At 39.5% G+C, this 26,314-nt stretch overlaps 1 protein-coding gene across 1 annotated transcript in view; it reads right to left on the bottom strand.

Annotated features, from left to right (window-relative positions):
* Positions 1-26,314, bottom strand: part of LOC103176263 (acidic amino acid decarboxylase GADL1) — a 53,037-nt gene that overhangs the window by 9,123 nt on the left and 17,600 nt on the right. Inside the window, exons 5-14 of the mRNA XM_042346829.1 lie at positions 24,843-24,949; positions 22,916-23,031; positions 21,526-21,605; positions 20,490-20,544; positions 18,943-19,059; positions 17,550-17,614; positions 15,597-15,678; positions 13,616-13,815; positions 9,530-9,581; positions 7,453-7,542 (exon numbers count right to left, since the gene is read on the bottom strand). Of these exons, the coding sequence (XP_042202763.1) occupies positions 7,453-7,542; positions 9,530-9,581; positions 13,616-13,815; positions 15,597-15,678; positions 17,550-17,614; positions 18,943-19,059; positions 20,490-20,544; positions 21,526-21,605; positions 22,916-23,031; positions 24,843-24,949 (964 nt within the window). The remainder of the gene's footprint in view (positions 1-7,452; positions 7,543-9,529; positions 9,582-13,615; positions 13,816-15,596; positions 15,679-17,549; positions 17,615-18,942; positions 19,060-20,489; positions 20,545-21,525; positions 21,606-22,915; positions 23,032-24,842; positions 24,950-26,314) is intronic.

Below are 26,314 nucleotides of genomic sequence, written 5' to 3'. Positions count from 1 at the left end.
ACGTTAGTGAGCTTTAATCTGAGGTCCAGGTGTCTCCCAGAAACAAAACCAACGGATTGTTCTTGTATTATTTCTAAGCCACTGTCTTTGTAGCTTCCAGAGTTGAACAGACTTTTCTGTTTAACTGCATAAGTGATGGGTATAAAATGTCTAAACAGTATTTATAGATTTAATCTTTTTTCAACTAATCAAAGTAATGTGAGAGGGGAGATTTTTTTCCAGAGAGTTGTTACGGTCTGGAATGCACTGGCTGAAAGGGTGGAAACAGATTCAATAACAACTTTCAAAAGGGAATTGTATAGGTACTTGAAGAGAAAAAAATTGCAAATATACAGGCAAAGAGCAGGAAAGTGCGACTGAATGGGTAGCTTTTCTAAAGAGTTGGCACAGGGATGATGGGCTGAATGGCCTTCTTCTATGCTGTAATATTCTATGATTCTATGATCTATAAACATATAAAAAACAAGGTATGTACCACTAAATGGTGCTTCTTTAACCGGAGGTGGTGTCTCGTCTCTCACTATAAAAAGATCAGTAATCTGCTTCTTGCCTTAGGAAAACATGGTACTGGAGGGATCTAACCCAAGGGTGTTGAAACCAAAAAATAGGTTAAATTGAACTCCTAGTCAGAATCATTTTATTTTTAGTACTATAAACAGTAAATGTACATTGTATCTTCTTCCTACACATTTTTTTAAAAAATTTTTAGAGAGGGAGAGGTAAGCAGGATCACCTTTGGCAGAACATCAATAAGGTAAACTGGTCAGTGAGACAAAGGAATTTTCTCACTTAGTTCCTGTTAACCCTGTAAGCCAAGCCCTAACACAGTGGTGGACAACCAGTGGCCCATGGGCTGGAAGTGGCCCTGTGACCGTCAAGAAGTGTCTCCCCTCCACGAAAATTCACACAAGTCTAGGTAGGTCCATGTTCGATTGGTAGTGTGTTTTCAGCTTTTTCTTCATTGAATATTTCTTGATTTGTGGCATAAATCAAGAAATATTCAATCAAGAAAATTAATTTTGTTGGCTGACCATTAAGGTTGGCTACCACTTCCCCAACAGGTAGGGTGATCCAAGCTAAACAATCAGCGGGGGAAAGCTTGCCAGGCAGACCTCCCAATGGGAAGCAATGCAATTTTAGTTGGTTAGACTTCAGCAATACCCCAACACACACTCTAAGGGTCCCTGAGCCTTGGCTCTTGACAACCTGCTGGTAATACTTTCCAGAATTAGGCAAGCAGGTGCATCCCTCCAGGGAGACATATTCCATTCTAGACACAGGGAAATTTTCATGTGTAGTTGGCATATTTATGTGGAACTTTCAGTCCGGTTTGCGTGTGTAAGGCGCTATATCAAATAATAATATCCTTACATTTGTTTATTGCGCCTTTCATGTCAGGAGCGCTTCACAGAATATACTGTAAATTGTAGTGAGTGTGTGTTTTGTGGGTGAACATGTAGTTAATATGCGCACAGCAATGTCCCACAAACAGCCATAGAGTGAATTGTTGGCCAGGACAATGGGAGAGAGAAAAACTCTCTTTCGAATAGCGCAAGGATTGTGAGGATTATTATTATTATAACCTGCATTTCTATTGTGCCCTTCAAGTGGGATTACTTTTTTTGTGTGGATTTTCACCTATTTCTGGTACATAGAGAGACACAGCAGGAGATTTATGCAGCACTGATACATATCATGAGAGAGTAAATCAGGACTGGGAGAGTCTAATGGACTGGAAACAAGCAGATGTTGTTCCCATATTCAAGAAAGGTGACAAAACTAAACCTGGCAACTTAGCATGACCTCAATAATAGGAAAAATTATGGAGTCAATCATCAGAAAGGAATTGGATGATTACTCATATATAAAAATAATCTAATACTTGACACCCAGGTTCAGAAAGGCAAGGTCTTATCTGATCAATCGCACTGACTTTTTTTGAGGAGGTGACAGCCCAAATTGACTGTGGGAAGCTTATGATGTAATACATCTAGACTTCCAAAAGGCATTTGACAAAGTATCATATGAAAGACCCCCTCGACAAACTGTGGTCACTGGGAGCATTAAATAAAAATTAAAATTAAAAATTAAAAATTAAATAAAGAAATAATCCTTGCATTTAATAGCGCTTTTCATGTCTTCTAGACGTCTCAAAGCACTTCACAGAATATACTGTAAAGTGAATTTACTGTATATTTATGGGTGAAACACAACAGCACACAGCAGTGTCCCATAAACTGTCGTGGACTGAGTGAATAATTTTAAAATTTATTTTGGGTTTATTTAGGGGAGCTAGGTCAAAATAGGGAGAGGTACTAAACGGGGTCCCTAAGGGGTCTGTACTATGACACCTCCTGCTCGTCTCATATGTTAATGTCCTAGATTCACAGATGCAGTTTAAAGATAATTATAATTGCAGATAATACCATGTTGTGAGGGGAACTGTGGAATTAGAGGAGGCAGCAACGGTCCTACAAAACAAGCTTTATAGAATATGGATTGGGCCAATAACTGGCAAATGAAGTTTAATACTTATAAATGCAAGGTATAGGTGCCAGGCATAGGAAACGCAAGTATTCCATGGGTGAAACAAATCATTAGTTGCTCCGCTTTTAAACCATTCTAAGATTGTTTCTTATGTGGCTAAATACTGACTGTAAAAAAAAATTAAGTTCTTAAAAATATTAAAAAGGATTTAATTTACCTTTTATATTGAATAACATTACTCATTGAGAACTCTATGGGGATTGGGGCGGTTGAGCTGGCATTAGATGGGACGTGCTAATCTTTGGTTACGAGTCTCTTGTCTCTGGGTGTTTGTTGTGATAATAAGGTTGAGGAGCTATTCTGGCACTCTTTAACTGAATAGTGAAAGAGACCATAGGTTTTGAAAGGCTAAAGCTATTTTTTCTGCCTATCTGTGACAACAGTAAAGGTACTGCCTTGAGCTTCTCTCAGACAACTATCAATTTGTCACAATGGAATCGCAAGACAGCTAAAGGGCAACACAACTCACAGCCCAACTTCCTGTTCCTATCAGTGTGTTCAAAACAGGAGACAGCATTGACATATTTGTAGGCTTGAGGCCGGTGAAGTTGCTGACAGTTGACTATTTGAGGTATGTGCAATATCTCCAGAACTTGTTTCAAGAGAAACAATGAAATTACCTGACAAAGCAGAAGCATTCCTTACACCACTGTTATCTCTGCATAGTGTAAAGTTCCTGTATCCATTTCCCTAGATTTTCCCAAGATTATGTTAACCCTCTGGTGGTTGGGTGCCACTGAACTATCAGCTATTTATATTTGTCCAATCCATTACTTTAAAGTTCAATCACAGTATACCTTTAACAACATAAGCCATGTTTAGTAATTTCCTGAAATCTGAGAGCGAGCAACTTGATAAAGAATAGGTCAAGCAGGGCATAACAGGAGAAAGGCAAGAGGCGAGATCATTCATTCAATAAAATATATTTTTTTAAAAATTCTGTAAAGTGGATTGACAAAATATACACTCAATCCACTTTGCAGTATATTCTGTGAAACGCTTTGAGACGTTTCAATGACGTGATAAGATGCTATATCAAATGCAAGGATTATTATTATTAATTTCACTCCTCATCAATGTCACTCCTTCCTTCCACAGTCCACATGTAGCTTAAACCTATCATAACAATAATAGCAATAATAATAATAGTAATCCTTGCTTTTCACGTCGGGAGGACGTCCCAAAGCTCTTCACAGAACACACTGTAAAGTGAATTGACTGTATATTTGTGGGCGAACGTGGCAGCCAATTGCGCACAGTAATGTCCCACAAACAGTCATAGATGGAAAATGACCAATTTATTATTGTTTTTGGAGGGATTATTATTAGGCTCTGTGTGGAGTAAGGAAATTTGCCCAAGGTTTCGCCCTCTGCCTGGAATTGAACTCGGGTCTCTCGCTTGCAAAGCGTGGGCTCTAACCACTGAGCTGCAGGACTCCTGTATGCGTCCCGCATAAAGAGCGCTCTATAAATGCAAGCTGCTGTTGTTGTATATCACTTATAACAGCGAGAACATCTCAAAAAGTTGTTGTGAAGTGTAGTGACTGTGTATTTGTTGGTAAACTCTGCAGCCAATTTACAATGTTCCGTAAACGGCCATCAAGTAAATGATCAAATGTTCATTTTGAGGATATTGGCCAGGACACAGAGAGAAACTCCCATCTCTTTTTGAATAGAACCATGGAATTTTAAGCATAACACTAAGAGCCAGGCTGACATCTATTATAATAATGATCATTGCATTTGATATAGCGCCTTATCACGTCTTCGAGACGTCTCAAAGCACTTCACAGAATATACTGTAAAGTGAATTGACTGTATATTTTGTGGGTGAAATATATATACATACACACACAGTATATAAAATTTTATATATCTTTATAAAAGATAGATATGCTGAAACAATTTAAAGAGCAAAGAGGTGAAATTTGGTTTGACTCATTGCTACCAATTGGGCGAAAATGCGGCAGCCAATTGCGCACAGCAGTGTTCCACAAACAGTCCTGGATTGAAGCAATCAATTTATTATTGATTTATTTATTTTAAAGAGATTATAGCCCCGGGAAAAGTGATCCACCAATCGACTAACAACTGGGTTCCTACTTACTGCTAGGTAAATAGAGGCGTGTGTATAGTAAGCAAACTTGCTTAAGGTTTCGCCCTGACCAGGAATCGATCCCAGGTCTCTCGCTTGTGAGGCGAGTGCTCCAACTGCTGAGCTACGGTAAATCTAAGGGCTTTACTCCATTTTTAATCTAAGAAGGAAAAATTCTGTGGAATTCCTTCTGGCTTTCACACCCCATTACCAAAAGATCTACTTACTTTATTCAATCTCAGCTCCTTACATTCCATAAACACCAACTCCATAGACTAGCCATAGACAAGCCGCAACAGTGCAGCATTTGTACCATGGAGTACAACACAACTTGCATTTATAAAGCATTCCTCATGCAGCCTAGTGTTCCAGAGAGAGTGAATGATTATCTCTACAGTTATCCCTATAAAATCCCATTGATCTAATTCCAAACCACACATTTTTCAGTATTTTATTTTGAGTTAATTTTCCGTCCCTCCAAAGCCATTCCCTGACTTTTTGTATCAAGTACCATGTAAAATAAAATCTATTCTATGGGAGGTTATTGCCCTGGTGATTTCTTTTTGCTCTCAGCCTTCTACATATGGTATCAACTACAAAGAATAACAGAATGTACAATTTCTTTCCCTACATTGCCTTTTTCATGCCAATGCTTTCCCAAAATCAGGACTGAATAGTGGATAGTGCAGTCAGGCCTCGTTGAAAGTCCCTCAGTGTATCATGGGTCCCTTTATAGCTTGGGTGTATTGTGGACTGGCTGGCTTCCAACGTGTCAAGACAACTTCCTGCACACTAAAAAATGTTTGACTTCTGGGTCATCAATCAGGACATTATCAACGTCACTTCTTGCGCACTAGGCATGCTGTAGATGTCACGTATAAAGTAAACCCAGAACAATACTTTCAGATACGCCAAAGCAGTTGGACAAGCAGCCAAAGTTTCAGGATTGTAAAGGATAATTGTAAGACAGACACCAGAGAGCATTTCTTCACACTAGGGTAATGAACAGCTTGAACAGGTTAGTAGGAATGGTGAAAGAATTTAGAAACTGAATTGTTGACGATTTAATGCTATAATGAGAAGAAATAGGGTAGCTATTCTGGAAGGAAGAAATCAAATGGGCCAGAGGGTCTTCTTCATCCAGCTCCCTCTTGCGAGCTTCCATTTCAGATCAACTAAAAGTCCACGAGCACCATCTGCTGGTTGCATTCATGTGGCATTGTGCTGGAGAAACAGGGCCAGTGCACACAGATGGACATGTATGCCTGAACCATTTCAGTGTAGGTCAGAATGCTGCTCTTGACATAAATACATAGCCATATATTGCTCTCACATCTTCCCATTGTTGAAGCACTCTCATTTCTGAGTCAGAAAGTCATGGATTCAAGTCCTTTATTGGGAATTTGGGATCATATTCTAGGTTAACACTGCAATGGAGTCCTGGGGCACTGCTGCATTGTCAGAGCTACCATACTTTGGATTGAACGCAACACTGAGGCCCCAATGGTGGTAAAGATACTCTGGCACTATTTGAAAATAAAGAGTTTCTACCAGTCTCTTGGATAATAATTCTCCATATAAAATTGGTTATTCATCTCGGAGCTGTTTGTCGCACATAGCTGTTGCAAATTGGCTACTGCTTTCAATACAAAATACACAGTGAAGTGTTTTGATGAAGTGATAGGCACTATATCAAATGCAAGAATTATTATTATTTTCAAGGGGCTGTTAAAGATTGTTAACATCTTGGTTTGTCCAAGGTAATCTTCATATTTTGCTGAAAGAACCAGGTCCGCGACTATCAATGAAATAAGCATTCAGCTCAGTTCTGGGTAGTGTGAGATTTTCACTGGCACCAGTCCATAAACAACAGAATAGACTGCAGCATTAGATATAAAAGCCTATAATTAGTCTGCTAGATCTGTCTTGGTCATGAATCATGATATACTAGAGCAATGGTCAGAGACAATCTGGGAAAATCTGAAGATTTTAAGTAGAATTTTTGAATTTTCCTGGATATCTGTAGTTAATGGAGAGGGGAACCCTCAAGCAGTGGCCAGCAATATTCAGGTTCGTCTGAGTGTCTGATTACAACCAAATGGAAATGTTACTTGTCATAGGATTGTTATTTCACACCTATCAAAACCAGGCAGAAAATCATGCCTCAAAAATAACATTAATGTTTGCCAAACCATGAAAAGATCAGCATGTTTAGCAACTGATGATTGATGGACCACTTATGTAAGAGCATTTCAGAAGTGGACATGAAAGGTTAGCCTTGTAATAGCTTGAGGCTGATGCAAATATTTTCCTTTCAGATTATAGCAGCTCCTCTTTGAAAATCTGCAGCAAGAGATTTTTATATTGCAGCTCCAGAGATTTGAAATTTGACACAAACTGAGGCACTTCACGTTCTGAGGCTCTACCACGTTTATATTGTCAATGCATCTGAACTTCGGATAACATTCCTGCTAGTTCTTTTGGTGATTCCGGTTCAGTCATTTAGACAGTGCAAAAATAAATATCTCATGGGAGCGACGAAGAGGTGTAAATGTTTCTATATGTGTAAAAGTCTGGCAGCATCGCAAAACTTATGCAGCGTCAAGACATCAATAACATATGGAACATTCCTGGGTCCAATACATACATTCTTCATTATGGATTTGGCGTCCTTGCATGTGGAGCCAATGTGAGATTCAATTCCAGATTTTTGGAAATACGACTAGAGCAACATTACATGACAAATTGTCTCCAGAGGATACTCACAATGTAAAAACTGCATAAGAAAACATTTTGGTTTAATTACTCACATTATGAAGCTTCTGCCAGAATTCCTCATCCTCGGGTGAATTCCGGAGACTGGGAGGGATGTACCAAAAGCAGACATTTGTATACTCCGGCTGGGAACACAAACAACATGTAAATGAGGCTGTTACTGCACCATGACTCAATCTATTGACCCAGCAACGAACGTCTGCAATAATTTTAATCTGTTTTTGTAAAACTACAAATAACAGCATTAAATAAAAATGGAAAAATATTTACTTTTAATCATGATATACTTTTCATTCATATTTGTTCTTGGTCTGACACATGCGAAAACCCATCATTATGTTTAAGCGTATCCAAACAGACGGAGTTCCATACATGCTACCTACATGCGGAAATTCTATTTTATATATTGATATTTATATATATTTATTTATTATCCATGCTCTGATGAGATATTAATCTCAAATCCCACCTGCTTGTTCAGGTGGACGTTAACGATCCCATGACTCTATTCGAAAAAAAAGTTTCTCCCAGCGTCTTGGCCAACAATCCCCCAGATAAAGTTTAATTCATTCATGGCCATTGTGGGACATTGTTGTGAACAAATGGGCTGATGTATTCACCTACAAATACACCCGGACTACACAGTAAATCCTATGAAGCATTTTGAGAAATTTGTGGAGTCCTGTAGCTCAGTGGTTAGAGCACTCGCTTTGCAAGCAAGAGACCCGAGTTCAATTCGAGGCAGAGGGCGAAACCTTGGGCAAGTTTCCTTACTCCACACAGAGCCTAATAATAATCCCTCCAAAAAACAAACAATAATTAAATTGGTCATTTTCAATCTATGACTGTTTGTGGGACATTGCTGTGCGCAATTGGCTGCCGCGTTCGCCCACAAATATACAGTCAACTCACTTTACAGTATATTCTGTGAAGCGCTTTGGGACGTCCTCCCGACGTGAAAAGCGCTATATCAAATGCAAGGATTATTATTATTATTTGATTTACATTTTATGACAGGAGGACATCTCAAAGTGTTTTACAGCATGTACGATAAATTGTAGTCACTCGATATTGTGGGTGAACGTGGCAGCCATTTTACGCACAGCAATGTCCCACAAACAGCCATGAAATGAATGACCAATTTTATTCGTGAGTTTATTGGCTAGGACACTGGGAGAAACTTCCTTTTCTTTTTGAATAGTGCCATGGGATCTTTAACGTTATAATAATAATCCTTGGATTTGATATAGCGCTTTTCACGTCGGGAGGACGTCCCAAAGAGCTTCACAGAACACACTGTAAAGTGAATTGACTATATATTTGAGGACGAACGCGGCAGCCAATTGCGCACAGCAATGTCCCACAGACAGTCGTAGATTGAAAATGACCAATTTATTATTGTTCTTGGTTTTGGAGGGATTATTATTAGGCTCTGTGTGGAGTAAGGAAACTTGCCCAAGGTTTCGCCCTGACCTGCCTGGAATTGAACTCAGGTCTCTCGCTTGCAAAGCGAGTGCTCTAACCACTGAGCTACAGGACTCCTCGTTAATCTCCCTGAACAGGCAGATGGGACCTTGGTTTAACATCTCACTTGAAGGACTGCACCTCCAACAAAGCGCCCTTCGTGAGGGGTGCTATATAAAGTTGTTGTTGTTGTTGCAGTGCCCCCAAGCATTGAACTGGAGTATCAGCATAAACTATATGGGTTCCAAATCCCCTCGTGGGGCTTGAACCCACAACCTTCTGACTCAAAGGCAAGGATGCTACCAATCAAGCCAGCCTAATGCACATATGTGGGATATTCTGTACCTCTGCATCACGCCATGAAATGGAACAATCTCACTGTGGTTTAGACCATAAACAGTTTTGGCCATATCAGCTGATTTTATGGCATACTACCCACTGGATTGGAATACAAATAAAATATGGAATCTATCTTGAACTCAGTAAATTCGATGCTGAGTTGAAGAAAGCTTGTTTTATATTAGGAGCAATAACAATTGTAGCACAGAGAGATATCTAAGCCCAGTGTTTGCTGAGAAGTTTTACTGGGGTACCAATGAGCAAGTCACAGAGAAGAGATCTCAGTGGAACCTTGATCACTCTGCTTACCTCCAAAATCAGTTTGAACTCCTTCCTCTTCTTAATCTCATCAGTTAAATACCTGTGATAAGAATAAAATTATTAATTGTTTGTTCCAAGATACCAGGTTCGCCTTTCCATCTTCCGGCCTAATAGATCAACAAAATCATATTGTTCAAATCATATCAGATACATTTTATTTCAAAACAAAGTTTTAAATTTAAAAAGCTTCTGAAAGGAAACGACAGCTGTCTTATCAGAAACAATTCCAACAAAATTGCACCGAATTTACCAAAAGTAAAAAAAAAATTGCAATTGTCCCAGTATCTATCTTTTCAATCAGTCAGAATTATCATAAACAAACTCAAGATATTTCACATGAGGTGCGTTTATTAAAGAGAAAAGGCCAGGTTGGTATGCAAGCATTTCTGGCTGATTTCAAAGCTCTTTCTCTGAACCATTCTATTCCTTCTCCCCTCATTCTTTAAAAACACATTATTTTGCTTGAATCCAAATATGCTTTTAGCCATTCTGCCTCCATTCTTTGGAACTACATCCTAGAGTTCTCCTGCCATGCCCGCGCCCCCCCACCCCCCATCTTTAAAGCCCATCTTAAGACCTTTCATTTCGACTTTTCGTGGTTTTGGTTCTCCTTTCGCAGTTTGCCCTACCCATAGCTCAGGCTCACAGCCAGCTGTGTGAAGCACTCTCAAATGCACTTCCAACTACTGGTTTTAGATACTGTCATATTGTTCCTTCAGATGAGACATTAATCCAATGTCCCATCACCCTGTTCAAAGTGGATGATAAAGATCCCATCACCCTATTGAAAAGAGAATGGAGTTTCTCAACAATCTTTCTGGTCATTCACCTCACAGATATTTGAGGGATTTGGCAGCCATGTTTGCCTACCAAACAGTCACTACACTTATTATTTTTGTACCACAATCAATGGAGATTTCAGATAAGAAAAACTACTGCATCAAAGGTCAGCTACATTATATAATGTCCACTGCCTGGCAATAATCTCCCTTTATAACATAGAAATGTGCAGCATAGAAGGCTGTTTGGCCCATCATATCTTCGCCACTGCTATCTGTTTTTCTAAGCCACCTAAATTAAACTAAGATGGCGCTGAACACTAAACAAATTTAACATTAATTCACAGCTTCAATTTTCCCAATTATAATGGAATCACTTCTGTCTGCTGGAATCTTGTAAACTTGTTTTAAAGACCACATATGTGCATTAGGCTGTCAAAAAGATGTGCTCCTTCTGTCATTTATCACTGAGCCAAATCCCATCCTGAGACCATTGAGCTCATGTATGGAATAAGTAAAATTCCACCATCAGATCAGGATCCAAGTATTAGTACTTCTGTGCCCAAGTACTAAATGCAGCCAATTATTAACTCACTGATTATTATTCATTGACTCATTGTAAGCATGGTTTTAGTGGCAGTTTCTGTCTGTGCACCACACAGTTAAGAGGCATAGCTGTGCCATCACATGATAACTTGATTCACTGTAACACATTTACTTATAACTGTTTAATACTATGCTTTCAGTTGCAATATGAACAACATTCTGAAAATTCAGCAGTGCTGAAAATGCACAAGCGTTGTGTGTAGTCCAGTCACAGCCTTTATGTCCAAGTAGCCCAGAAAATCCCCTGATGGGTTTGTTCAGCACATGTTGGGGGTTGGGCAGAGAATTTTACTCTGACATAATTTATACCTGACATGATTCTATAATTCCATGATAATTTCTCACGCACAACACACCTAAAAATGTATAAACATCACAGAAGTAAGTTTGTTCCGATACCACAAAATACTGTGGGAAAGCATTGTACTACCAACTTGTTTAAAAAAAATTCTGGATTGCATTTACGAAGATTAGCTCATTTCAGCCACTTTACTAAGCAGCCCGTTTCATTGACTCCACAAAACTGGGACAACGTTGAGTTCGTTAAATTGATGTACAGATGTCGATAAGCACACTGTGGTGAACAGATAAAGGAAATACTGCAAATTCAACCATCTGTCTGCTGGTAGCTGGGGAGGCCTGCGTCTCAGGAGAGAGCTGCCACTAATCATCAACAGAACTGAAAGAAGTGATTAGACCCCAAGACTGACTCATGCCCGCACATGTGAGTGGAAAATTCCCCAGTCACAAAGGCAGGTCAGGAGGACAGCGACTGAATAAATCTCAGTCTATATCAGGAGACATCATTACAGACAGTGATTTGCCATTGCAGTAACAATGACCCCAACCACAATGAACCACAGATACATTAAGGAAACTCGCGAGGAAAATGGTGTTTTCGTTTAGCTGTTTTGAGATTGTGAGCAGGGGCTGATGACTCTTATTGTATTAACCTCCTGCTATTTTCTCTCTCGTTTGCACATTAGGCACATTCTTAGTACAGATATATAACATTCATATCACCAGTTGCCCAGCTAATGTACATTTATTGTTGCCTAGCTAATGCACATAACTCCAGTGGTGTCCAAATTTGATGTCCAATTTAGGATCCTTATTTTCAAAACATCTTCATGGAGCTAACATCTCTGCAACAATGTTTAAGCCTTCAGTTAATGCTAACTACAGCACTTCAAGTATGTCAATAAAAAAATCAGTTCTTCTCTATCTGGGAACCCTGTGGAGGGCAGAGAGTTTTAGAGACAAGAGAAATAGAATGAGTATGAAAGATGTGAGTAAGTGTGAGGGGAGAGTACATCTGAGGGAGTGTTGCAGGTGCTGTTCTTCAGATGAGTTGATAAACCAACATCCTGTCTGCCGATTTCAATCTCCTGGCACCATGGAAAAAAGAGAAGAGAGTTTCTCCCTGAATCTTAGCCAACGATCCTCCAAATAAAGATGGTCATTCACTCCATGACTGTTTGTCGGACATTGCTGCATGCAAATTGGTTGCTGCATTTGCCTATAATGCCTACAAAATACACAGTTACTGACTGCACCTTGCAGTAAAAATTCTGTGAAGCTCTTTGAAGCTCTGGAATGTGAACATTACACAACATCCAATGACTGGCTGTCAACATTCTTCATGGCACCAGTGAATAGGAGTGTTTATGTGCGTGTGTATATGTACATGTAAGTGTATATGGTGGGAGATGGAAGGGGCAGAGGTGAGGAAAGAGGATCAAATGCAAGGATATATCTTGAGATTTGTTAATATTGTGCTATATTTCTGCAACTAGTTTAAATTAAATAAATTGCTTATGGACAAATTTTAGAGTATCATGTCCTCTCTCAGATGAAAACAGGTTCAGTTCCGCGGGTTCATCCATGTAACTTGGAGCCCTACAGCCTTGGATATTTAGGAATCTTAATTTGTATGCTGGGTTTGTACCTGTGTCCTGGGGGGTGATCTGATCGCTTTTGAAACCTTGCCACAAAGCTGGACATAAATTGCTAAACCAACAATGCCCATTCCTCTTCAGATCCTTTTAGAGCAGTGGGTGTATATGAAAGATGTGAGAAAATGAGTGTGTGGGGAGAGTGCATAAGAGGGAGCACCGCAGTGTTGCTAAAACATTTTTTTTTAAAAAAAGGTCCCTTTCTGGCAACTCTCAACATGAAAGGTGCTATATAAATGCAATTTGTTGTTGGTGATTGTGGCCAACCAACAAAGTAATCTTAGAAATAATAAAACAGCATAGATTTATGCCATAAATCAAGGAATATTCAATCAAGAAACATGTATTTTGTTGGCCAACTAGAGGTTGGCCATATTATCTTAATAATAAATACTTGCATTTGGTATAGCACCTTATCATGTCGGAAGGAAGTTTCAAAACGCTTCACAGAAATTACTGTATAATGGAGTGACTGGGTATTTGTGAGCGAAAAACAGCAACCAATTGTTCTCAGCAATGTCCCACAAACAGTCACGGACTGAGTGACCATTTTTTTTTTAATTGGGGGATTGTTACCCAGGGCACTGGGAGAAACTCTCTTCTCTTTTCAAAATTCTGCAATAAGATCTTTAACATCCACTTGAACAGGCAATCGGGACCTGGGTTTAATATCTCATCTGAATCTTAGAGGGTCAATGAGGAATTACTCATGAGTGCAGCACTATTAGTCGTACCTGGCAGATGCAAAGGCCCTGTTCACTCTTTCCTCCAAGCCATTGGTCCCAACAGCTTTCCATGTCAGCCAGAATTTAAAAGAATCCGCCCTCCGGCTGCACTGGATGGACTTGTCTCCTTTGTCATATTCAACATCATAGAACTTATCCTTCTGGAAAAGGTACATGGCCTGCGCAGAGTGACATCTACTGATCAGACCCTGAAAAAGAAAAAAAACAAGAATAAATAAATTTATGCAACCAGCTGAATGATAAACAACTTGTATAGCAAATATATTTCATCACACACCAGGTTTTCCCATTAATAATAGTAATAATAATCCTTGCATTTGATATAGCGCCTTATTAGGTCTTCTAAACGTCTCAAAGGGCTTCACGGAATATATTGTAAAGTGAATTGATTGTATATATATTTATGGGCAAAATAACAGCTTATCACATATTCAACATGTCTCAAAGTGTTTCACAGGACTTTACTGTGCAGAGACTGTGTAGTTGTAAGCGAACATGGCAGCCAATTTAAACAAAGCAATGTCCCACAAACAGCCATAAAGTGAATGACCATTTTTATTTCAGAAGATTGTTGGGCTTGTTTTGTTGGTTTGGACACAAGGAGAAACCTTCACTTTCCGATTATTTCCATGGGATCTTTGACGTCCACCTGAACAGGCAGTTTAATGTCTCATTCGAAGGAGAGCACTTCCTACACTGGAGTGTCAGTTTAGGCATGTGAGTTCAAAAATGGATAGCCTGAAAGTACTTGATGCGTTGCTATATATATATATATATATATATATATATGTATATATATACATTATATATATTATACACACACACTATGTATAGAAGAAAAAAATAAGGAGAAGAAAAACATTGAAAACTAGATTAAAACAGAAAATAATTCATTTTGTAATATTTGGGACATCTTAGTGCAATGGCAATATGACTAATATTAGTCATTAAACAACTTCTAATGCATACTGTGTGCTTTGCCACTAGATGGTGCTTGTGGAACTGAGGAACATCAAAGCACACTAAACGTTCTCCACCAGTTTTATAATTGGATGAAAACAATTATGTTGAAAATCACCTCTGCCTGTCCCTTGATTATAAACTCTCCTAATAGAGTCTGATGAAAAATGTATAGATTTATAGATAAATCCTGTTCTGAATTATCACGAGTGCAGAATACAGAGCCAGACATTAAATACTTGATAGTATTTATTGGAAAACCAAACTTCTATAGAATACCTAGACACCGAAAAGTAACACAAAGCTGATTCTTTTACTCCCTTGTCTAGGGGTGTTAAAGCCAATTGTAACGGCCCCATCTTCACTTAGCACATACCAGGGACCTAGCCTGAACCCTTCCTGGAATATGCGGCACAATAGCAATATGATGACAAGCGTTGACCACACGCAAAACCATTAGATAAAATGAGTTTAAGGATATTGGGAAAAAGCAACCAGGTATTTTCTGTCTGTTTCTTCAGAATTTTTCAGTGGAATGACAAATTTTCCAACAACTAAACAGCAAATGATCCACTTTCTCATGATGCATAATTCAGAACTCTAACTGGTAATGTACCTAATCTCCTGAATAAGCAGTTGAGAGCACATCTGTCACTACACTCAACTTCATCTACAGAGTCATTATGTGCACTTGACTGACAATGACAAGTGGAGACATCACTTGCATTCACTTTGACTTTAAACAAAATACATAGTTAAATTGGACTGTTTTCTATCCCAATAGTCAATGTTAATACAGCCACTTTGTTCAGACATGTCCACAAGGAGCAGGGTGGCAACATGAATCCCCATGCTTGAGTTGAGAGGTATAGAAAGCTGTCAGTCCTCTGAGGATTTAGCAAGCAAGAGTAGGCAGTAGCTCATTAAATTTCCTTTGGGCTGATTGAGTTCTGAGTGTTTTCCTTCAACCCTAGGGTCTGATTGATTGCAAGTTGAAATGAATACTCACAGTGCTGTCCTTCAGGAGAAAAGCACAGCATTGGATCCCAGCCATCAGCATCTTGTGTGGATTCCAAGCAACAGAGTCAGCCCTGAAGAAAAAGGTGAGAAACAGAGAGACGTAAAAACACATGGCAATCGTTTACTGTGCGATAACTGAGGCCAGGGACCCAGCCTGAAACCTTCCTGGAATATGCAGCACAATACCAATATGATGACAAGCGTCGACCAGTGTGAGCGGTTATGAGGCCAACAAACACTACCTCATCACTATTAGTGACTTATCCTCCATGACATAATGGTTAGTTTCTCAAAAAATACCTAAAAACAGAAAACTGAGAGGCTATAAAAAAAAATTATTTAAACTTAAAACAATGCCTGCCTTATGTTGCAGGAAATTGAAAAGATCATAGGAGTACCCTGGAAAGGGGGCACAGATAATTATGGCTGTTTAGGTGACAAAATAATAATAATAATGGGGTCACTCTATCCACGACTGTGGGACATCACAGTGAGCAATTGGCTGCTGTGTTTCGCCCACAAAACACACAGTCACCACATTTTACAGTGTATCCTGTGAAGCGCTTTGAGACGTCTCGAAGACGTGATAGGGCGCTATATCAAATGCAAAAATGCATATATTTATGGTGGCCTTCATGTTCATTCTCACAGCTTGCAATGAAGTGAAAATGGACACATAATATATAAAAAATATATAATTTTACTTTCACTTACATTTTGCCTAGAATATAAGGTGACATGGTACATGTTTTAGTTCTTCTTCTAAAAAGTTCTCATTGGTCAAAATTGTCCTTAAATTCAATACTGTGACCTATTTGTGTACTTCAACACTTTTGGTGTGAGAATCAGGTTTGCTATTAAGGATACAATGGGATTTTGTTACACGAGACTCCCACGATAGAAACGTTAATCATTTCTTTGCATATCATCCACTTGTCAGGCTTTGCTACGCAACTGTACATGACTCAGCAAATAATCCAGATGTTCACAGTATGGTGATGATTACTTATTGTTGGACTCAATTGTTCCAGTAAATTAGCTCAGATCAGTAGATGGATTGCTTACATGCATGGTTTAAAAATTAGAATTCAGCAGAAAGAAAGGAATTTTTCAACAAACTTTCAAAAGGTATAGATCTTGTTAGGTGTTTATAACTTGATATAAACGATCAACAAACAATCTATTGGCATCTTCCCCTTCGACAGTGCCTTTGGCCTCTGCCCGCCTCCAGCTCAGAGTCAGTCTCCGCCACTGTTACGTACTCTGAGATGCTACCCTGCATGGAGCGCGCTATTTAAGTGCAAGTTGTTGTTGTTGTATATCAAATGCAAGGCTTATTATTATTATTTGTTACAATGAAAATATTTAAACATTTCTTAAATCATTCCTTCTCGAAGTACTGTAAAATGATCTTGAGCACAGCACGTGGGAGGTGAAGAGGGGAATGGGTTCAAGTAGAGTCACATTACTGCTCAAGTCCAATTGCTCAAGAGCACAAACTTCTAACAACAGCTGCAAATGTTTTCGGGTCCAACTTACATTCATCGCTAAATATAGCAATCATTTTCTTGTGCCTTCATGATGGGGTGTGCAAAAAGATTGCTATCATCAGTGATCACCTTAAAATAACTTGGCTTGTTGAAGGATGGAAGGAATCCTTCCAGATTAACCAGTGTTGCCAGTTACAGCACTGTGCAGAGTTCAAAGCGGACACTGGTTAACAATGAATATTCTTCAACAATAACTTACATTTACATAACGCCCCTCATGCAGGGCAGCGTCCCAGAGAGCTCAACAGTGGCAGAGCAAGCCGCCGAGCCAGGGGGAGGGGGAGGTGACTGTAGGCACGGTCGAGATTCTTACATTGAAAGGCAAAATTTATGACAATATGCCTTTCATTTAATAATGTTAGTAGTGACTGAATTCACATGGCTACATTTACCTGTGGATACCATTCAGAAGAAAGCGATGTTTCTTTGACATCAGTGCACTACCTCCCCATGATGCCTGAAAGAGGAAGAGAAAGTTACCATGTAATTATAAGGCTAACTTGTGTATAAATTGAAAACTTTGCAATAAGTTTGTAGGTTTGGGGAAAAAAAACAATAATCGTTTGAACTACCCTTACTAAAATACTGCATAATAATAAGGAATACTGATAATAATAATAATAAAAGAATTGATACAGCATTTGATATAGCACCTATAATGTTTGAAAGCACTTCACAAGGTATTTCGGACAAATGTGGTACTCTATATTTTTCAGAGGTCAATTTGTAATCAATTTGTGCACAGCAACGCCTCGCAAAAAGTCATGAAGTGAATGACTAATTTTATATGGGGAATTGTTGGCCAGGACACCAGGAGAAACTCATTTCTCTTTTTCAATTGTCTTGTGGGATTTTTAATGTCCACCCGAGAAGGCAGACAAGACCTCGGTTTAACGTCCCATCAGCAAGACGGCACAGCCAGCAATGCAACACCAGCTCTGCACTGGGGTGTCAGCCTGGACTAGTGGTATCCAACTGGTCAATCGGCACAAAGTGGCGTCTTGCACATGCTCAATAAAAACAAGAGGAAGAAGCGATATTTACCACAGTTTAAACATTAAAGTTTATATTTCTCTTTCGTGATGCATGAAATACTTTGTGTACCTGGCTTTGTTTTGAATTGGACTCAATAACTAGACAGTTCTATCGCTCCTTCCTCTTGTCTTTTTGATAATGCGCGAGAGCCCCACCTAGAGTTGATCAACCAGTGGGGATCCCCTGGCCTAGGCCGTGAATGTCAAAGCTCCAACCCACAACCTTCTGACCCAAGAACTAGAGTGCTGACACTTACTGATACTGAACCAGTCACAGATCCATAACATATATAACTGGGCAATTGCTTAATCAGATTCTTGATGAGAAATGCTGCAAAATTAGTTTAGAAAAGTAAACAAAGCAATTAATGTTTTAATATTATGAGATTTATCTTTCTCTATTTGTCTGTAGCAATAACGGGTACCAACTGAATGTTAGTGTCAGGCTTAATGCCATACTAAATGTGGTAAGGGTTAAGTTAAGCGGAGATGTAAATTATGGAGTTGAAAGCAGAAAAGAGGATTGAATCACGCTGGCCAATTTATCTCATCCTTCCAGAAAAACAACCCTACTATCTTTCCATTACAGCAATATGCATTTCTTCATTGAATCGGTATAGTGTCCATGTACCCATAAATTAAATGCAATTAGTGGACTAATAATGGAAAATTCTAAAAAAAACAAGCAGTTGTTTACAGTTGATAAAAAGGAGAAAATATGAAATGAGTCAGAATTTAATTAGAAACTTACATCAACATGAAACCAGAGTCCATGTGCCTCGCAGATGTTTGCAATCTCATTCAATGGGTCAAATGCTCCGAGGACCGTGGTTCCAGCAGTGGCAATAACTAAGAAAGGCAAAGATCCCTGAGGAGTGACCACATAAAACATTCATTTCACATGATAACTGGAAGATATGTGTCAAATGAGCATCTACCTGCCTTCAGGGCAATTGTGAAACCCAATATTTCTTAATATAAACAAAAAAAATCCAAAAAGCTGATATCAAAAGTACATGAATACTGGAAACATGAATCAAAATAGAAAATGCAACCCCATCACCAACTGAAAGTAAAAGACAGGTTAATATCTCTGTTGTGTCCTGAGTAGGAATAATCAGGCTGCTGAAACTGCTGGATTATTTCCACTAGGTAGTGAGAGGACACATATTCCACAAAAAGAATTAAAGGGAAGATGAGAATAAACATTCTTTACTCAGAGGATGGTTGGAATGTGGGACTCTCTGCCACAAACCATAGTTGCAGGTTTTGTTTTGGCATCTGGGTGTCTGGCACATGTAGAAATCCATCACTGTGCTTAAGAGTATCCAAACCAAACTGATAATTCCATGCTTCCCACCTACACATGGAAATCCCAGAGATAGATTGTTGGAACGGAAGGCGCACTCTCTCCCTGGAGGGACACATCCCGCTTACCTAATTCCAGAAAGTAGTAGACGCAGATTGGCAGGAGCCAAGGCTTGGTGACTCCAGAGTGTGTGTTGGGGTATGGCTTGAGTCTAACCAGCATAGTTTGCCATTGATATCACTATCTTGCAAGCTTTGAAATAGAGTTCATGAATCATTTCAAAAAGGAATTAGATAGATACTTGAAGAGAAGCAATGTTAAAGTGAGTAAAAGAGTGGGATTAGATTGTGGAGAAACAACACAAGTGGAGCCTTCATGGGTTGAGTGAATAATTGTTTTGCTTTTATAAGACAACTCAGGGAATCACAAAAGCACAAGGAAAAGCAATAGGATAAGTCCAGAATTCAAATCTACTTAGTAAAACAACAACAACAAATTGCAGTATATTTGCAAACAATCAGCTGCAGGGTTATTAATAGATCTGTAAAGAATATTGTTGGTTTCTAATTAAAAAACCTCCTATTTTTAAAACATTTTTCCCACTTGAAATTCTTATCCCCATCAGCATTAGAAAGAGTCTGGATTTACTCCCCCAACGGCCTCGTTGGTAAAGGAACTGACCAGTCCAACACTAAGTCAAACAAACTAGTTGAAGGTTATCAGTTCATTTTACAGACTGTTGTTAGTTGATCTCAGTTGGGGGAATAATTAGGGCGTATTACCTACAACTGTACCCCAACATGAGTCAGTGCTTTTAGGAGAGGAATGCTTCCTGTTCATTTAATGCACTTTATTAATCCAATCTCTCCAAACCATGTCAAAAAATTTGATCCAGAGCTGTTTCTGCTAAAATTCTTACACAAAACAAATGCATCAGTCATGTCAGTGAACAAGTGCCACGATTTCCTTTAGATTCCTTGTGTACTCACCTCTGCCTTGGCTTTTTGGATTTCCTTCTCCAGCTCCTGTGGTATCATTTTACCTCTAAAAGATTAAGATTACAAAGTTTGGTTAATTAATATCTTGAGTGACTAAATACAGTCACACTCAACAATAGACATAGGTGGATTCCTAGTTAATGATAAGCACATCTTAAAGATAGCTCATTTAATTTTCAACCCTGTTCCTCGAGTAATTTTCAAATTAATTTTCCAGACATTACAGTGGCCTTAACAGAAGTTCTGGATGTTTTCCTCACCAATGGGATCTTGAGACTTTGATCTTAAACAATTTTGAATTACTCCAAGGGGATAAATACTGCCTAGAATTTGGCAAGACATTGGCTTGAAGACATAACCTAATTTAATAATAATAATCCTTGCATATGATATAGAACCTTATCACATCGTTGAGATGTCTTAAAGGACTCCATAGAATATACCATAAAGTGGATTGACTGTGTATTTTGTGGGTGAAACATGGCAGCCAATTGTGCACGGTAGTGTCCCACAATCAATCATGGATTGAGTGACCAAATTTTAAACAACTAAACTTTTTTTTTCAGTGGTCGTTTAGGTTCAATCGTTTAGGTTCAATTTAACCAGGGAGGGAGGAGGTGATAGTGGTGCGTTTACTGTGTTTGCTGGAGGGGGAGAGGGGGCTGATGAGGTGATGGAGTGGACTAGGCTAGAATACTAAGAAACTTTTGGAGCATGTTTTAGAGATAGAAGAGTTTAAGCGCTTTGCTTCACAAACAGCTCTTAACTCAACACTGTCAAAAATCAGTGTTGTTGAGTATATGATGGAAGATCAGTGGAAGAGACAAATTGCAGTTCTGATACGTGGGATGAATAATTTACAAATACTTTGGCTAAAAACTCTAAAAAATCTAAAGCATCAGCACAAAATCAGAGAAAAAGTTCCCTGCATCAGTCAGTTCTACTGGAGTAGGTCCATGATGGTTTTGAGAGTGGGGCCCATCACTTGTTATGCTTTAGATGTGACTTAAACATCGACAATCCTTACCTCTCATCTGCAGTGACAACATAGACATTGCGGGTCCCAATTCCTAGGAAGGCAGCGGCTTTCTTCACAGAGTAGTGGCACTGGAGATAATGTTAATTAATTATTAATTAATGTTAATAAGAGTAATGTTAATTAGTCATGGATGCACTGTATTAAATTACTGCAATCTATCTCTTACTGCAATAAAAAAAACTTTTACATTGAATTGGTTTGAAGAAGGAAAACAATATGAATATAATCCAGCTAAGGATACAATATTACATTTGTATAGCCTTTCACATCAGGAGGACGTCCCAAGGCGCTGGGACAGTCAGGGACTTGGACCTGAACTGGTGGTCGGGCTCGGGGAAGGTCGAGAGTAGGAAGGGTAGGAGGGTGGCAAAGGCTTGGTCGAAGAGGAGGGTTTTGAGAACCACCTTGAAGGAGGCAAGGGAAGGAGCGAGTTATGTAAGATTGGCTTTACCCAGTGCTGTACCACTACCACCCATGGGGTAGTGACATGACAGACCAGGAGCTCTCTTCCTTTCCTGATGATCCCTCCAAACCACCTCCCCCAAAGTCCTCCTTCCCCTCTCGCCCACATTATCCCCGCCTCATACCATTTAAACTCCCTAAAGGGACTGAAGCATAATAGCCTTTATGCAAAACAAATAGCACCAGGAAGGGATCACAACTTTTAGTTCAAATCAGGTTTAACAGGAAGAAATATGCCAATCCCAACCCACCAACCCACAGTTCCCAGCAGCCTCACTCAGGCCTCCAAGGATTTTGGAGATCAGTCCTCTACCCACCAACTTGCATTAAATTACCCTGCAGGGCAAGTACACAGATGCCTAGTAAATATACATGGTACTGAAGGTAAATACATTGATTTCCCCTTTTCTGAATTTACAGGTTCCTCTTGTCTTTTTTTTTAATTCTCCAACCTCTGGAATTCCATCCCCCAATCACTCCACCTCGCCCCCTCCTTAGCCTCCTTCAAGTCTCGTCTCAAAACCAACCTTTTCGACCATGCCATCGGTCACCCCCCTTCTCCCCACCTGACCCCAGCTTGTGTCTGAAATGCTGTACATTGTTCAGCACCTTGGGTCGTCCTCCCGACGTGAAAGGCGCTATACAAGTATAATCTTGTTGTTGTTGTCTTCTTCCAGGGTTTAGTTTTTTTATTCTTATATGAACGCAATAGGGAAAACCCATTAAAAATATATTTTTTTAAATTCAGCGTCAATTTAAAATGATAAAAACATTCCAAAAACATTCCCAGATCGTAGATTTTAGGACAATATATTAAGGGTAAGACCATGACAAATTCAGGGTCTCAGAAACCAACATAAATCAACAAAACGTCCAAGCAGACACTATTTTGTGGATTGTACAATGTGTCACGCACCTCCTCAGATGTGAACATCGCCAAAGGGGGTACACCGGAAAGTCCATTCTCCTTAAAATCTGGGCAAAACTTGTAACGAGCCAAATTAACAGCGTACATATTGGACACAGAGCCTCCTGTTTGGGGTAGAGAACACACAAAACAATTATGTGGCTGGAAATATTTGCGAAACAGAAATGATCAGAAAGGAATATGCCAAAAATACACAGTCACTTCAGTTTACAGCGAAATCCTTTGAAGCGCTTTAGGACATTGAAATGACATAATAAGCTCTTATATCAAATCCCCAAATTATCATTATTATTATAATAATTATTGAAATGTACTTGTTTCCCCAATAGCAGCAAATTTGTATTTAGTGTCATTGGTAAAAAAAAATTAAGATTACAGAAGGTAACAATTTCTGGTTTTTGTACAATCCATAAAATGCTTAACGTTTTCTATGTAATGTCAGCAGAACTACTTATGCTTATAAACTGTTGAATTATGGCTGATATTATGACACAATGGAAGACGCAGGAGTCTGGATGGTAGAGGAAAATGCTTGTAACATTATGAGGTTCGGTCCCTAGTATATAAAGAGAAATTCCAGCAATGAAAAGAACACTGCTTTAGCAATTGGTACATAATGGACCATAATCGCGAGAGTAGGAGTTTGTAAGTTGGAAAGGGATTAATTTTATATACTATTTAGAAATTTCTATTGTGACAGCTGAAATGGCACTTCAGGGAGTGAGGACCTTGGGAAAGATGACCAATGCGGAAACAAGTACATTTCAAGATACTGATGCAGCATTGGGATCAGAATAATTGCTGAGAGTGGAAGAGTTTATGGTTACGGTTGAGGAGAAGATATTCATAGGGGAATGGCTATTTATCATTTCAAAGCCTCAGGACAGAAAGAATTTGAACTGGAAAGGTTCTCGACAGGACAGAAAGAAAAGAGCTGTGTCAGTAGTTTATCAGCTTCAGGACTGATGCAGTTTCTCGTCCTTTATTAAGTAAGATTGCCAAGTCCACAGGCAAAGTCAAGAACAAGAAGAATGCCACAGAATGCTTACTGCAAAGTGTATCGGGAACATGCAGAAGAGATGTCTGCAGAGTAAGGCAATTTTCTCATTAGATTATCTTTGATGAATAGATTTTCTAAATGGAAGAGAATAAGTTCTCAGAAATAATGAGCAAGGAAATATTAAATAATCATACTAGTAATCCTTGCATTTGATACAGCACTTTATCACTTCGTTGAGACATCTCAGCCCTTTATAGATTATATTGTGTGTATTTTGTGGGCTAAACGTGGCAGCCAATTTACCATTTGTGGGCTGAATTTCTGGTTAGTAAAAACTGTATAGTGTAGTGACTATGTACTTTGTAGGCAAACTTGATCCTTCCTTCATCCTTTCAGAAGAACCACCGTATTGTATTCTCATTACAAATATTAAGACTGGATTGATATTTGACTGGACCTAGGTTGTTTTTCCTTCCCTATCTCCAGTAGATGGAGTGTTCTATTGCTAAATCTATGAGTATGACTGAGTGCCAGTGAATCTGTGCCAAATATGGGCAAACATTGTCTATTAAGAACAGGTTGAGCTCAAAAGTCAGTTAAGGCCCCTTAAATGAATAATCAGGGGATATAGTTGAAAACCAACATTGTGCTTGAAGATCTAGCAGACTATCTGAACACTGATTTCTGAATGACAAATATTCAGTCACAATATATTATGGAACTTTTCCTGACCATCTATAGCTGTTGTCTTGGGCCATACATATTTTCACACCAGAGATGGCATCTATCAAAATTGCTGCAAATGTACACTGTCACTTAGAAGGTTTAACAGAAGGTTAAATCATGACCATGTGCTTTATTGTTGTTGGTAGCTTTATATATATATATATATATAAAGCTGGGTGTGTTTCTTACCTGGACTGAAGATACCATCTCCTTCTGCCCAGCCTATGAACTCCCTCATTTTCTTCAAAACGGCATCTTCCATTAGTACGAACACAGGTGACACTTCATATGTGTAGCTGCAATGGAGATAATGGATAAGAAATTCAAACAGAACAGCTTTCAACAAGACAAAGACACCCAGCTCTACTGATCTCCAGTCGTTGGTTACGGTCTGCAATTAATGGACACATTTGGTAAAAATTTTAAAAAACTTGCCTGACATGGATTAATAACATATTTTGATTCACTATGCACCCCTCCCACCGCTAGATGTGGTAAAGTACTTACAACACCATTAAATTGTCGGAGTGGTACAATACCAATCTTAATTTTGCAGAAGTCTGGGGGGGAAAAGGCCAGTAACCAAACAGCCTGCCATTTCCTGATGGTGTGTTGTTTATCAACAACAACAACTTACTGTTGATTAGATTGTTTGTGAAGGGGTTCAGCTGGAGAAGAACCAACTGGTGGTATGTGCAAAAGAGAATTTCCCTGCCATTATTAGCTACTTGTGAACACATATTACTCAAATGGAGTGTCCTAATTCCTAATATCCTATTGTGGGTTAATTCTAATCTACAAGTAGCTCTTATAAACATAGTCAATCTACTAAATGATTTAAGTCCTTTTCTTGTGAACTTCAGAACAGCAAGACACAACACAAAACACAAACAAAATGACATTTATAGAGCACCTTTCATGTCGGGAGGATGTCCCAAGGCGCTGGACAGTCAGGGGTCAGGACCCGAGCATGGGGGAGGGGTGTGGTAGGGGTGAGGGAAGGCAGAGAGGTGGAAGGGTGACCAAAGGCACGATCGAAGAGGAGGGTCTTGAGACCGGCCTTAAAGGAGGCAAGGGAGGAAGCGAGGTGAAGGGATTATGGGATGGAGTTCCCGAGTGTGGGTGCAGAGAGGGTGAAAGCACGGGTCGGGAGACATGGAGCAGACCAGAGCCCGCTGAACGGAGGAGTGGGCAGGTTGGTAGAGAGCCAGCAGATCAGAGAGGCAGGAGGGGGCAAGGCCATGGATGACTTTGAAAGTGAGGAGGAGGATCTTGAATTTGATCCTCTGGGGGATGGGGAGCCAGTGGAGTCGGGTGAGAGTGGGAGTGATGGGGTCGCGGAGCCTGGTGCACGAGAGTACACGAGCTGCAGAGTTTTGGATGATCTGCAGCTTGTGAAGGGAAGAGCTGGGAAGGCCGATGAGGAGGGAGTTTCCATAATCGAGCTTTGATGTGATGAATGCGTGGGTGAGGGTTTCGGCAGCCTGAGGGGTGAGGCAGTAGCAGAGTCTGGCAATGTTGCAGAGGTGGTGGTAGACAGTGCCGGTCATGGCGCGGATGTGGGGGAGAAAGGACAGTTTCTCTTTGACCGTGCCTTCAGCTCCCCTCTCGACTTTCTTCCTCCTCCTCGCTCCCTCCCTTCCCTCCCCTCACCCTGACCA

This window comes from Callorhinchus milii, unplaced genomic scaffold (genome assembly GCF_018977255.1).
Source record: "Callorhinchus milii isolate IMCB2004 unplaced genomic scaffold, IMCB_Cmil_1.0 Scaffold2, whole genome shotgun sequence".
NCBI lineage: Eukaryota > Metazoa > Chordata > Chondrichthyes > Chimaeriformes > Callorhinchidae > Callorhinchus > Callorhinchus milii.
Note: the sequence above shows the minus strand (reverse complement) of the source record. Positions and strands in the feature narration are given on the sequence as shown.